The 14,762-nt window shown below is 33.6% G+C and overlaps 3 protein-coding genes across 7 annotated transcripts; 1 reads left to right on the top strand and 2 right to left on the bottom strand.

The window, feature by feature from the left end:
* Positions 1-2,408: 2,408 nt before the first annotated feature.
* On the bottom strand, positions 2,409-5,868 carry LOC112773238 (uncharacterized). The gene is made up of 10 exons (XM_025818313.3): positions 5,391-5,868; positions 5,237-5,308; positions 5,064-5,156; positions 4,604-4,685; positions 4,409-4,465; positions 4,234-4,298; positions 4,050-4,145; positions 3,801-3,887; positions 3,615-3,695; positions 2,409-3,529 (listed from the first exon to the last, which is right to left on the bottom strand). The coding sequence occupies exons 1-10, from the start codon at positions 5,487-5,489 to the stop codon at positions 2,855-2,857; spliced, it is 1,407 nt and encodes a 468-aa protein (XP_025674098.1). The 5' UTR covers positions 5,490-5,868; the 3' UTR covers positions 2,409-2,854.
* A 284-nt stretch (positions 5,869-6,152) lies between these two features.
* On the top strand, positions 6,153-8,823 carry LOC112773236 (uncharacterized). 3 transcript variants are annotated; one of them, XM_025818311.3, is made up of 9 exons: positions 6,153-6,452; positions 6,655-6,821; positions 6,949-7,056; positions 7,198-7,254; positions 7,401-7,481; positions 7,636-7,670; positions 7,818-7,907; positions 8,170-8,329; positions 8,424-8,823. In XM_025818311.3, the coding sequence occupies exons 1-9, from the start codon at positions 6,299-6,301 to the stop codon at positions 8,535-8,537; spliced, it is 966 nt and encodes a 321-aa protein (XP_025674096.1). In that variant the 5' UTR covers positions 6,153-6,298; the 3' UTR covers positions 8,538-8,823. The 3 variants fall into 3 exon arrangements, with proteins under 3 accessions (XP_025674096.1, XP_025674097.1, XP_029150626.1); XM_025818312.3 differs by having other exon boundaries at positions 6,168-6,452; positions 7,207-7,254; XM_029294793.2 differs by lacking the exon at positions 7,198-7,254 and having other exon boundaries at positions 6,168-6,452.
* Positions 8,824-9,184: 361 nt separating this feature from the next.
* LOC112773235 (mRNA-decapping enzyme-like protein) lies at positions 9,185-13,797 on the bottom strand. 3 transcript variants are annotated; one of them, XM_025818309.3, is made up of 9 exons: positions 13,396-13,797; positions 13,242-13,282; positions 13,107-13,156; positions 12,463-12,607; positions 12,241-12,297; positions 11,284-11,410; positions 10,003-10,470; positions 9,751-9,816; positions 9,185-9,637 (listed from the first exon to the last, which is right to left on the bottom strand). In XM_025818309.3, exons 1-8 carry the CDS (start codon positions 13,552-13,554, stop codon positions 9,760-9,762), a joined length of 1,104 nt encoding a protein of 367 aa, XP_025674094.1. In that variant the 5' UTR covers positions 13,555-13,797; the 3' UTR covers positions 9,185-9,637; positions 9,751-9,759. The 3 variants fall into 3 exon arrangements, with proteins under 3 accessions (XP_025674094.1, XP_025674095.1, XP_025674093.1); XM_025818310.3 differs by having other exon boundaries at positions 9,185-9,486; XM_025818308.3 differs by having other exon boundaries at positions 9,185-9,816.
* Between the last annotated feature and the right edge of the window lie 965 nt (positions 13,798-14,762).

The raw sequence follows: 14,762 nt of genomic DNA, 5'->3' as shown, positions 1-14,762 counted from the left end.
AGATAGACGACATATACCCTCCAAGGCTTTTCGATTTGTACAATTGCATGCGCACCAATTTTGTGTGTATGCTTATCTGAATGTTCATACGCGTGCATTTTGCTCAATATCTTTGGTACCAAGTGGTTCCACCATCAATCAATGCAACTTCGCTTCAATATTAATATCTTGACTTTTTGGTTTTTGGGTTAAGTAAGGTATTAAGCCCATCTCGAAAATTGCATCATATACCATGCATGTCACCAATCAACTTGAATTTAGTACAAGCATACACGATCATATGATATAGTATTTTTAGAAATATTGAATTAGTATATTTTATATTTATTTTGACACAAAAAATACAGGAATACTAACAAAAAAATATAATTTGTTATAGTTTATCGTCAAACAAAATACAAAAATACTAATTTTTGTATTTATGTTCTTTGTGTCTTATTTTAAATGTCTTGACCTATTCTTAGAATCAAACCCAGTCTTAGAGTCGGGTGATTTTGTCCATGATCACTTGGACATCTTGAAAGTAATAATCAGTAAATTGGTACAGGATATTCAAGGCTTATTTGATAAGGACCTGGCCTTCTTCTGCGTATCATCGCTTTTATAAGACTTAATTCTGCATAATAGACTTGAAACCATAAAAGGCTAACACTAAACTACGGATAAGGCTACGATATAATAATCTTCTTGGTTAAATATCATCCTATTGTTAATTTATTAGTATGATATTTACGTGATTCAACTTGCAACTGTTGTTTCCTTCTTTTTTCTTTTTTGGTTGGGAAATAAGTACAGTATTCAAGTGCATTCGTGTGAACTGCTCCTACTTAAATAGCAACCTCTTTAGTTTTATATATTAAATTATAGATGATGAGTACTTTTCTTCAACTAAAACATAGAGTAAGCATAAGTTAGCTGCAATAATTCATATTATTATTACAAATAAATTAATTAAAGCACCCAATAATGGCTCTTAACTAGCTATATATAGATGCAATTGAAACCAAAAAGCTACTAGTACATATTTAAATAGCAGTTAGCACTTAACAGCTTAATTGGTCATGCTTTAAGATTCTTTATGCACCCCATCGCATTGACATTTCAAAAATTAGCTAACCAATCGATAAAGAAATTAAATTAAATTTGAATTGATATATATAAGGCATATAGTTTAATAATTTATAAACGAATTCTGAATTGTTTTGAGCATCAACTACAGTGGTCAAATTAAGTGTATCATTCAGTATCACCAGCAATTACATACATGCATCTATCTTGTTAACTACTTTCAAAGACAAATAGAAGATATTATCTGCAGTAACTCGTGATAAAGTCAGAAACAACTATAAAACGTGCGTGAGAAAATACAGTTTCATATCAATAATATCTTCATTTGCTGATATTTCAAACCGTATTATAAATGGTGTTTCAGACTAATTTGGTCAATCAAACTTGGCGCCTTGTATATTTTTTTATATAGTATACTATACTTGTTTGAATCAGACAAATCACTTGATGATTATATCTTGTGTATAAAAATGACTGCGTACAAAATAGGAAATGAATGAACTATAATAAAATTACAAAATAATGTGAGAGCAAATATATGTATTTCTAGGCAATGAGTAATAGCTCAAATGGCATAGTCTCCCCATACTCAATTAAGAGGTTGCGAGTTCGAGTCTCTTATCTTTGGTAAAAAAAAAAAAATATATGTATTTCTAGCATTCTTCTGCTTTTTATTTAATGTTGTTTGATATTTAGTATAGTCACGTAACTGCATATTAAAGTCAGAAAGCTATATACACAAAAGGCAAAAGCCATGCGGAAAATAAAATTGTCCTAATCTCATTCTCGTGCGTGCTTTCTTTTTCTTTTTCTCATTATTTTCAGTCAAAGTTGACTTATGGCGTGTTCATATTTTGGATACAAGTCCAATATTGCTTCTTATCTATAACAGTTTCGGATATACACATTTTCGTAATGACTTGTTCAACCTTAGATAGTTAGATTGTGCGTGTGCTAATTGGGGTAGCTCGAGTGTTTAAGACGAGACTAATTTTAACTGTTTTCATATTAACATTGAAAAATAAACCAAAGTTAAAAATAGAACAAATGTGCAATTCTTTTTTTAATTATAGACAGATGTCTCTGCATGTTATCATGATGTAGTTTCTTGATGGTAAAAAACCTAACAGTAACAATACTCCTAATTTAAATTTCGAAATCAAAATAGCATGTGTTCTAATATACCAAGCAGTTTTTTATTTTTTTTTTTTATACCAAAGATATGAAGACTCGAACCCGCAACCTCTTAGATGAGTACATTAGATGAGTACAGAGAGTTTATACCATTTGAGCTATTACTCATTGGCCTAATATACCAAGCAGTTACTAGAGACATGAAGTTGCAAATATATCCACTCTTTTATAACAAAAATTAAAGGCTCCCTTTCAAAATTTAACATTACATTAATATGGGAACGGGGGCATGAAACATAAAGTAAAATACTTTAATGAAATGGTTCTAGCTACTACTGCTGGAATTAAACTATTTGAGGGACAGTAAAAAGTATGATCAGTAAATGGATCCAGTCTATGATGTTTGCACACCACAAAGTAGCAACATAACCCAACAACTTGGAGCAAAGCAAAATTACCCAGGAACTCAGTAGCAAAGAGTAAACAATTTGAGGGGCAGTAAAAAGTAGCAACATAACCCAACAACCTGGAGCATTGAAGAATAACACAGGAACTCAGTAGCAACGAGTTATCCTGAGTGAGAAAACTAGACTAAATTCTAGTTGCACTGAATGGCTCAAAGCTGCGGCATCTCGCTAGACGTTTCCACTTGTCAGTCGTCGCCCCATGTCGATGGCCCTCCCATTCCAATTTCTAATAATGGATCTGACTGAGACTCCATGCTCTTTGTCTTAGTACTCTTTCGCTTGGTAAATGAGATCGATGTGCTATCCACCTGTTTTGCATCCTTAGGCACTTTCTCCTGTTTCATTTCATCAACATGATTAAGATTTTCTGTATCTCCAGTATTAAAAAGCTCCACAAATGAAGCTTCTGCATCATCAATCACATCAAGTTCACTTTGTTTCTCATTCTTTTGTTTTTTCTTATGTTTCTTCTCGATCCTAGTAACATTCTCCCGCGGAGCTAATTCCTTGTCCACAGGATTGTCATCATTCTTGGGCTTTTTCTTAGTTGATTTCTTGTTATGATCTGTATTTTCCTCGTCAGTGACTCTGACTTCCTTCTTGAAATCATCAACAGTTTTCTTCTTTTTCTTACTTGATTTTCTCTCAAATTCAAGATCACCAACAACTTCAGCATGATCATCCTCATTCTCACCATGGAATCTTGCCCTCTTCTTGTCTTTGGTGCTATCTTTCATATTTTGACCTACTTGATCTACTGAAAAATCATTACCACCATCATCGTCACATTTCTCATTCTTTGCATCTTTATCTACTGGTCTAGCATTGAATATACGAAGTTTTGGCAGTGCTTTCTTAACCTGCAACATAGCACCATGGCTGTTTAAGGATGAAATTTTAGAAGCAAGTGTGAATTAACATAAGAATAGAAAATAAAAGGATTACCTTTCTAGTAACCTTCTCAATCGAAGCAACTGGATTTCCTTGAAGATTGAGATTTCTCAGATTTGTGAGGGATTTAAGCACCTACAGGTGCAACAACAACGATGAAGATACAGGGGTTGGAAAGTGTCTAGATAATTATGAAACATTAGACAAAGAGAAATGCCATATATGTATACTACGTCAAACCTTTAGTTCTGACCACTTTGTGATCACATTATTCCCCAAATCTAAATTCTGGAGCTTTGAATTCTGTGCTAATTCATCTGGGAGAGACTGAGAATCCAAAACGTAGCAAGATGTTATAAACAGTAAAACCTAAAAACTCTAAGCAATAAAGTCATTAAAAAATGATATGAAAGCACATTATGGAATATTGCAACAGCAAATTTTATCTTGAACTGGAATTGAAAAAGGGAAGTCACATTCAAAGCACACCTGAATCTCATTGTGGGCAAGGCGGAGTTCTCTCAACTCTACACAAGACTTGAGTGAGCAGTCTATTCCCTGAAGCTGGCAATGAGAGAGGGAGAGCTACAACCAGGAAAGGTTTATGAGCAATGGGAATACAATACTGAAATAAACATTAATGAAGGAGCTTCACATCTTGAGGAACCTTTACCTTTGTGATAGATTTCACCTTTGTCAGAGCCCCACCAATTTTCCTGATTGGATTTTTGGATAGAACTACATGAGAAATTAGAGATATTTCAGGATTATTCAAATGCGAGCTATCCCATTAGGTGAGTTCAGAAGTATTGGAACTCATAGGAAACAGAGAGTATGGTAATTCTTACCAATGGTGTTCAATTCTTTCAATTCATCAAGCTTGCAAATGGAAACAATCTCATTTTCTGCCCAAAGAAAACATACAAAAATAGGTAAGAGCAAAGGGAGAAAAGAGGTTCTAACTCCTTCAAAGATTACCGAAATATTCTCACAATGTTCCAAGTTCAACCTTCAAAGTAGATGGTCAGCAAAAGAAGTCTTACCATTCAAAATCAGTGCTCGGAGGCTAACAAGCGATCTGACCTCATCCATAGATCTAAGCTTATTTTTGCCTGCATTTAGCACCTGGTTCGTATATACATACAAATGTGACTCCTAAATCTTCAAGAAGTTTTATTAGAAGAAATCAAGCATAAAAGATTGGTTGACTTGAAATAAGCTCATCACTTCGAATACACACATAGGCAAACAGCAAAGTACACAAATGGAGGCAGAAATGTACAATAAAACTCAACAGAATCCACACACCAGTAAGTAGCAGCAGCACAAGAAAAGCTAATAACTAATCTTACAGTAGTTTTCAAAATAACCATAAAAATTTTAATAAACGAAGTCTTAAATCCAATAATAAGGTACACAACACACAGGACTAGCAACCAGAAAGAAGTAAACTAAATTCCCAAGCTCAGGTGATATTAATATTCACAAAATGCAGCTACTTACAGTGAGCTTAGTAAGCCCTTGAATTCCTTCCAAGGTTTCTAATTTGTTCTCCAAAACGGATAACCATTTCAAATTAACGCATGACCTCAACCCCTGCGGTACCATAGATAAGAAGCCAATCAGAATGCCCATAAGATTTATTCTTTCAGAAAAGAAAGAAAAAGAGAGAGTACCTCTAGTGAAGTTAGGTTGTTGAGTTTGAGGTCGAGCTTCTCCAGATTGCTGAAGCTGGACAAACAAGAGACCTGGGCATTTACCAAAACTGAAAAAGTTAATATCTTTGGTGGTTCCAAGTTGAAATAAAAAAGAGTAGGATGGAAGCCTAACATCTGAAAGTGCCTTGTGATTGAGCTGAAGACTGGTAATGGAACTTGGATCATCGCCATTGTTGTCCTTCAATACTTGCTCTAAGCTCAGGCGAGCCATTGATTCCTCTCACCGATTCAACCCGAGAGGCTTATAAGTTATAACTAATTCTAAGGGCATTAAAAACCCTAGCTTCCCTACACCTTTTTTTCCCCAAAAAAGTTAAATAATTATTAATTAATTATATTTAAGCAATTTTTCTAATTAGCTTTTCCCATGTCTTGTTGTTTTGTGTTTACAAATTAGAAATATTTTTAGTCACCAAAAAAAAAAATTAGAAATATTTTATAACATAAAGCACATCCTTACGGGAACTCTGTTTTTGATTTTTTGTATATCAAAAGAATCATAGGAAAATTTCAATATCTATAATTTTCTTAATAAAATATAATAAATAGTTAAACCCAATTTTCCTTTAAAAAATGTATAACATTATAACAATAACCTTCTTTTGAAACAGCCTTTTTAAACTTTTTTTAAAACAAAAATAATAATAAATAGCGAGAAATTCTTAAAAATACTCTACAATACATATGTTTTTTTTTTACCTTTCACTTTGATATTAAACATATAAGAAAGAAAAATAAAAATGATAATAAAATATAATACAATATTAAATTTATAATTAAAAAAATAAGTATAATTTGTTTTTTATACATAGAAAATGATATAGAACTTGTCATTAGTTTACCATTATGTCATGTAAATTTTAAGGTTGAAGTTGTGAGTTGTGACAGCGGATAATGTTACTTTCCAAAGTGAGATGATAGATCACTCATCACTCTACTCAGCTCAGATATTTTTTGACCAAATAACACACAATTCTTTCTTTACACTGAAATGAACAATTAGCCTTTCATCCATCCATAATGGACGCTCTTTCAAGGATTGGATTCTTACCCTCTTCTTCTTCTTCTTCCAACCTTCAGCTCCCCAGAATTCATGTCTTGTCTCGTTTCCCAAGTTCTTTTTCCACTTCTATTTCTCCATCCGTCTCAGTTTTAAGAGCTGCTCCTCCTTCAGGTTAGCACTTACCACCTCTCTTCTTCATTTCCCCATGTTTTGAGAATTCAGATAGCGTTTTTGTCTCCTTTCTGTGGATAATGCTTCCCCATGTATGCTCTAGTTTCAAGCTTTCATTATTATCCTTTAATCTTTAAAAAGAAATAAGAGGTGATATTTGTTTGTAATGAAAGCTAATGAGTTGAAACTCTTTGATTATCAGTGACAGTGAGTGATGTAGAGGAGGATGTCTTGCAAATATTTCTTGAGGAGAGAGAAGTCAATGGGGATTTCATATCAAGGCTGTCTGATATGTTATGGCAGAGAAAGTTCAGAAGTACTTCTCTTGAATCTTATGATATTGGCAACACTTCTCAACAACCAGGGCAGGTTCAGTTTCAAACTTGGCTTCCATACATTGTTTCATTGAATTGCTATGATTCAATTGTATATCATGTTGTGTATGATTTCATTGATCAGGCAATTCAATCACATCAGATGCTTGTAATATTTGTAGATCACTGAGAGTAATATTGATGATGATGGCTTTTTGAAACTTTCAAGAACCCAGGAGTGGGTTTTAGGTGAAAATTCTGCCCCAATAAACAAGAAACTGAATGCTAAGGTATACTTTTTAACATTTCTAGAACTTCATTTTGTGTTTTATCAGATGAATACTATGGCCAGCTCCCCTTTCTTCAGTCAATAATTATAGTAATTCAATCGTTGAATAATAGAGGATGCTTGTCTTCATGTATACTAACAGATGTTGCAGGATAGCAGCGAACGACGGAGGAAACTGAACATTCTGAAATATGAATCTGTATGATACTTATCTTGAAACTCAGTAGGTTTATTGTCTCAAAGACAATGGTGTGATGTTATCTGAGGCATGTAGCTTTGATTAAGCAATTGTTGTTCAGATGTTAAGGAAGCTTCTGATTCTTTTTCATGATTTTGTAATTGTAGCTCAAGAGGGAAATACTTCTCATATCCATAGGTATTGGACTAGCTTGTAGTGGATATTGCTTCATAACTTTATCAGCACAGGTAAGCTCTTTGTTTAAATAACTATTTTCTCTTCTGTTGCCAAAAAGAAAGAAAGAAGATTTTACAACTTGCTATCAAAGTTCATAAATCATACAAAGCTAGCATACTGATTCTAATCTCTCAATCATTTTTATTGTTGCTTTATGATGTGGAGGCTGCTGTGAGTTATGGGATTGGAGTTCTTTTCAGGTTTGATTTGCATTTATTTAATTTTCTGTAGTGAATGTGATTTCTTTTTAAGTAGGTGCTTCTCTATGTGGATGAGAAGAAAATGGCAGCTTGTTTTTCCAATGATTGTTATGGTATTTAATTAAACTGATATAATCTGCAATGCAGTTGCTTGTATCTTCGGCTATTGTATCAACATGCAGATAACCTCTCCACTGAATCTGTTGCTCAGATATTCAGAAAAAAGAAGCCCAAGAAGTAAAACTCAAACTTGTTTACAATTTCATAATTACTAAGGGGTCTATTTGGTTTGAGAAAACATTTTCTGTTTTCATTTTTTGTATTTTTTGTTTTCAGGATTTTATAGAGAAAAAACTAAAACAATAAAATCTTATTTTCTTTTTTCATCTTATCTTCACAAAATTCTTAAAACAGAAAATATTGGAAATAAAAACATAAAGAAGTTCTTATGTTGTTGTTGATCATCCCTTGTTTTGATAAACAAGTTCTTATAAACCAGGATTGGTATAAGAAGTGAGGACCTACAAGATTCATTGGAGCGGTTGATAAAGGGTTGTAGCATGTCCCTCTCATCTCCAAGGCTTGTGATTCCGGCAGCAATCTATGGTATTTGGGTTCTGTCCCATCAGTATTTTACCAATGATTTCTTTGATTTTCAGGTAAAATTTGAAACTTATGCTATAAAACATTTGAAGTACACATCACTAGACAAAACACATGGTCATTTGCATTAATATATGTTGTTCATTTCAGCTTGTGCCAGCCATGTTTGGGATGTTTGTGTACAAGGCTGCAGTTCTAGTTCAAGTTTATAGAGACAATGAAGACTTGCAGTTAGTATTTCCAGAAAATGACTTACTCAATTGAATGATATTTTATTTGAAGGGAAATGAAGAGAGCTATGGCCAAAGCTATGCACTGCTTAAAGCCCTTCAAATTTCAATGGTTGAGGCCGTTGTTGGCATAGTTAGAGTTGGTTCACTTGAGAATTATAAAATATCATTAATGATATCCATATATCCCTGTTTTTTTTAGTATCAAGCGCTGCATCAAAATAATGTAATATGAAGAACAAATTATTCCTGTAAAATCCTAACATCCTTAGGGTACATTACTTATTTTGTCGACGATTTTTTCTCCGTCTTCATTATCATCGTTGGCTCATTCATTTTTGTTCATTCTTGTGAATTACTCGAGCTCAATTTCTTGTCTTACAAACGTTATAAAACAATTTTTAACGAAAAAATTTATTTGAAGTCCTAGCTCATCTATTTAGTTATCTTTCTACCTTCTAAAAAAAGTTTTAAATTTCTTATCTTTTTAAGTTAAAAAAAAACATTTAAATTTTTTTCTTTTAAATATTAAAAAAATAATTAAGTGGATGAATTAAGACTCCTAATCCTTATTCTTTTAACAATATTTAAAACATTAAAAAAAGATATACCACCAATGGAAGTAAATAGTGGGAGCAGCTTATCTCTACTTTCTGGATGACAAAATGTACAATAATCAAATAGTGCCACAACTGGTTTATCACATTAAAATATATAGGTGTCGTCTACTCCATCAGACACAATGTGATGCTTACTATATTACTTGCATTATGCTGCACAGTCCATTTTCATTCAAACAACGACCCCTGATGCTAAGCAAGTCTTCAACATACAAAAATAAAATAGACAAAACAAGGCTCAATAACAACACCATCACCCCCTCTACAATTTGGAGATTTGCTGCAGTCAATGAATCAATCACCATATTTTGTTAAATCAGTTCCGTATTTCTGTAACCATTCATCGCGGTCTCTCACCATTTCCTGCCATGTCATATATATATCACAATTACAGTAGCTATGGCAGATTATTTGCAATCAATCAGTTTTTGGAAGAAAAAATAAATGACATTTTCAGGAAACTTAGCTAGATCCAAATGGTCAATCACAACACACCCCATTTTTACATACATGCCTGAAACATATCAGAGTTCAAGAAGCAATTAAAGCCTGGCCTAACTAGTATACTAAAAGTAATTCAGCCGGAAAAGAAAAAACACTTCCTTCAGCAATTTGGTAAATAGACACCTCATGAAATCATGATTGATGAGCGTTCAACAGCGCTTTATATACCATATCAATGAATTGATTGTCCTGCAAAAACAAAAAAATGTATATATATATATAAAAGACACTAGAAAATAATAAATGCTTCCTATTCATGGCAGAGAAAAGAATACAACAAGTTCATACAAACTTGTTTGCTTCCTATCAGTCATGCTTATGATCATTATAGTTGGAACTTGGAATATCAAGCACTGGTACCAAAAGCAAACTAACCTGAACAAGCACAAGAAGCGCCTCGCGGACCTTTTCTCTGGAGATCACTGGACCAAAGTTTGGAAGAGAAGCTGAAGTGGGGGTAAGTGAAGGTGGTGGAGTTGGAGGTGGAAATGGTTGTAGCAGTGGAGCACCGTATGGACGCTGTACGCTAACAGCAGGATGAAGTGGAGGAGCGGTAGGTGTGGATAAAGACACAGGCGGGACCACCATTGCTGAAGATGGGGGAGGAACAAAAAAGGAAGAAGGCTTCACCAGGTTTGCAGCCCGCTTGTTGCTGTTATTGGATTCAGGAGCATCGTGTTGGGGCAGTAAAGGAGTAGATGCTGAAATAGAGGGTGCCTGCAAGGATGGCACAGTGGGAGCAGCAGCATGACTTGGCACGGAAGATGAAGAGATTGTAGCAGAAGACTGATAAAGTTGTCCAGTAATTGGAGCATTTGCAGTATTCCCAATGGCCATAGCTTGCTGCAATAATAAAAGTATCAGGAAATATTAACCCAGTCAGACTTGAGTTACAAAGGTTTAACATACCATGAAAAACTATGTTTGCATATCATTGTGCTGAATATTACAGATAAACGATCATGTGCAGGATTATATGGGTCCACAACAGATGATGTTAAACTCAGGTAAAATATAGCTCACTGTAGAAGTTCAATAGAAAAACAGATGATCAGTGACCTTGGATACGTCAAGTACAAAGTTGAAAACGATTATTGGTGAAAAACATTTTGGACTACTATAATATTCAAGAGACTAGATAATTAATCATAGATACGCGAGAACACACCATTATTTTCTCAACACTTTGCACTTCCTTGCTTCCATAGATGATCCCATCTATGACCAATATTCAAATGAGGAAGCCATGGCATAGTCTCTTTCTGAGAGTTGCAATTCTAAATGCCAATTCGGCATGAAGAACTACAATAATGCCATAGACATCAGTCCTATGGTTTATTAAGTTTGTCCAAACAAGTCCAGCAATCAGCAAAGGCAAATAATGTGCCAAAAAAAAAAGGGACAATCAAATAAGGTTAAGACTCCAAGATATATCAATCATAAGTTGAATCAATTTATAATGAAATACAAAAATAGGCAAGAAAAAATTTTGTCAAGCACCACAGAGAATCCCAGAAACAATTAATCATCTCCCTGGGCCAGTGTCATCTCATCATATCATTATGTTTGTCAATAAATTTGAAATCAATAGAAGACTCTGTTGACAAATTTTTAGACGTAGAAAATGGAAATTAAACCCTCCACTATGGCACATACACTGAAGAAATTTACAAATGATGGATCATCGACAGCATCAGCTACATTGGAAACATTTAATGCTGACGGTTCAAGAGGACCATCCATAACTGCCAACGTTGGTACTGCTTCAAGTTCCTCAAACTCACTGCAATAAATGTAAGAAAAACATCAATACTAGAATTCCAAAAACACCATGTGCCAAGATCCACCATAATGATTAATGTAAGCTTTTTAAGCTATAATCCTCCAAGCCTAAATGATATAAATATTAAGCAGCAAGAAAACTGATAATGTAACAAGGCTACCCAATATTTTCATATCAAAGATCTTCCTTGAAACATGCATATGTGGTGGGAGTATAGAACATAAAACATAAGCAATTTATACATGTTGAAAACAATTGATTAAAGAATGGAGTCAAACAGACAAATGATCTTATCACCTCTCCCAACCAAAAAAATTAAGATAACCATGTCATAACATGGCCTTGTCATAAGTTGCTAGTCATTAGACCTTGCATGCAAGTTAAGCTCACCCAAGATAAAATCAAAAATGTAAACCAATAGTACATAGGGGGTCTCTCCATCTTAGTTTGTGTGTTTTGTTTTAGAAGTTAACTGTCAGAGTAAGTTAACCTGGTCTGTTGTTTGTAGTTAGTTAGAGACAGCTGTCAGCAGCTTCTCAGTTGGTAATTTATACAAAGTTGTAAGAAGTTGCACTTCTAAGTGCTACTATTAATACATGGGCCTGATGTGAAACTTATTCAACTCAATACGGACAAGTCTCAACCTTCAGAATCAGCTCACTTTTAACTTTTCTGTCAACTTTCTCACTCTTTCCTTCATATGATGTAATAGAAGAGTAGAACACCATATGAACCAGAAGAAAAAAGACATAATAGATAAAACGAGCCCCACGATCCATGGGAACAGGATAAGGTAGTGGCGCCAGATAGAAACATAGTAGTATTATTACCTCTTTGTAGAAGACACCTTTGACTTTGGAGGCACCTTAGCATATGCATTAAGGATCCTGAAAACCAGCCAATTTTAGGTGAATAACACAATTGCATGAAAATAATAGAAATTGGAGAAAAATTTTGCTGTTAGACTAATGCATAAGTCACAATATCAATTATAATAATTAAAAAAATTGCAAACTATCTATGTGTAACTCGGCATTTCCATGTTTCATTACCTGTTAAAAAGATTTGCAACCTCTTCACATTCACGTGCATTATAGAACCAGATGCCATTCACTTCTTGAGCAGCATTTCTATACAATAGATAAGGAACCTGAACTTCATACTCGAAATCCCCCAAAAGATTTTCCACCAAATTTTCTGCTTATGCAGACAGACCAGGGTTAAATATAGGGATATTTGGAAGTTCTCAACCACCATGTACAGTAGCAGCAAAGTATATACCTCACCCACAAAATAATGTCTACAAGGCTTATATTTACAGCTTGCATAATTACTAATTTCACTTTAACTCACAATATTGACTGCAACATAACAACTGTGGTGGAATTCCAATAGCCAATACCTAAGCCCAAATCCTACAATATTAGGGGGCAAGATCACAACTAATAACTAAAATCGTGCTCTATCTCTGACCAGGAAGCATATGAAAAAAAAAAGAAACTTAATTACGTTACCGACAAGAACCCAAAATGAGAAAATGAGAAATGATACTCGCAATACTAAATTTCCAACAACCATCGCACCAAACCATGCCTGATTGCCTCAAAAAGGGACAAGAAAGGCGAAATTCTTTCTATAAAATAATAAAAAAAAGTTTGTTGACGACAAAAAAACAAAAGCAGAAGGACTAACTAACCAGTATTGCGACGGTTCATCACAATAAACTGAAATCGCGGTTGCGTGTTCCTGAAAAAATCAAACAAAAAGCAATCGGATCGTGGAATTCATGAATTGTTGCGATATGATGAAGGAAAAGGAACAAAAAGTAGACCTTTTGACAACGAAGAGGGATCCCTCGACGTCCTTGCGGCTCTGCAAACGGTAATCGCAGAAAGAAGAGAGAGAAAGCGTTAGAGAGAGAGAGAGAGAGAGAGAGAGAGAGAGAATGGAATCGATGAAAGGAAGGAGATTATAACGGAACGAACCCATTGGGAGAGGTCGATGTTGAACTCGTAGAAGGTGACGTGTGCAGCGGTGATGAGGATTTCCTCGACGAAGGGGTCGATGCGCTGAAGAACAGTGAGGTTGAGGAGCTTGGTGCTGTGCTGGTCGAGATTGGGCATGAGCTTCCCGTTCTGAGACATTTTGGAACCGCAAACACAAACCCTAGAATTTTGCGGGTTGGGTTTGGGGTTTGGATGTGTTGTGTGCCTGAGAGTGAGAATGGAAAAGGGGGAATGGAATGGGATGGAGAATCAGAGAAGAAAGAGAGGTGAACCAACTCAGCTCCTTGTTTTGGAGTCGTCTATCACTCTCACCTTCTTCCCCAAGCGAAATTAAAACCCCCTATTTTCCCGCAATTACCAAAACAACCTCTTAACTAATTTACTACTTTACCCACTAGACACTACTATATAAAGTACTATGCTTTATTTAATTCATATACATGTACATCTAGTTTCTTAAGATTATTATACTTTACTTTATATGTACTCAAATTTTTACTTCGCTCTATTTTTATATAACAAATTTAGTAAAATACAACTTTCACAGTCTAGTTTTTTTATTTTAATTATTCAGGTGGGTCTATGTAATTTTATCAAATTTATAATTAATTTTTTATATTTTTTTAATTAAATTTTTACACTACTTTTGATTTTATAATTAAATTATTTTTGTGTTAAAAAAAATAAAATTAATCGAATATTGTTCTAAAAAATATGTGATTAAAGATCCAATTAAATTTTTAATTGTGGATATTTTTAATTTGGATAAAAATATTCTATTAACTTCAATATTTTTTACAATAACAAAATCCTAATTACAAAATTAAAAATAGTGTGTCAATTAAAAGGAAAAAAGCACAGCGATCTAATTGCGAATTTAATAAAACTATAAAAACCAATAGAATAATTAAACCATTTTTTTCCTTATACTTTTAACTCTATGTAACTTATTATAATTGCTTTTCGATAAGATTTTTAATTTACAATGCATAGTTTACAAAATAATTTTTTTCAAAAAATAACATTTTAATAACAATTAAAATATAATTAAAAGTTGTGAACAAATGGTAAATTATATTTAGTCTAGATTGTTATCCTTGTTTAATTTCGTTATATTAAATGTTATTTTTAATCATATATGTTTAAATAGAAAAGGTAAATAATAAAACTTTATCTCAAGAAAATCACTAATATGTATTAATCCGTCCTAATCTGAACATTTAAAAATCAAACACTAGCCACTTAGACCAACTCTGTTGTTAATTAAAACCATGAAATTTTAATATTAACCAAAGTGATATTTTCTAAGTTTATTTAAAAAAAGAATTCAATAAATGCAAAAAAAT

This window comes from Arachis hypogaea, chromosome 18 (genome assembly GCF_003086295.3).
Source record: "Arachis hypogaea cultivar Tifrunner chromosome 18, arahy.Tifrunner.gnm2.J5K5, whole genome shotgun sequence".
Taxonomy (NCBI): Eukaryota; Viridiplantae; Streptophyta; class Magnoliopsida; order Fabales; family Fabaceae; genus Arachis; species Arachis hypogaea.
The sequence above is the reverse complement of the archived record's forward strand: the minus strand, read 5'-3'. Positions and strand labels throughout refer to the sequence as shown.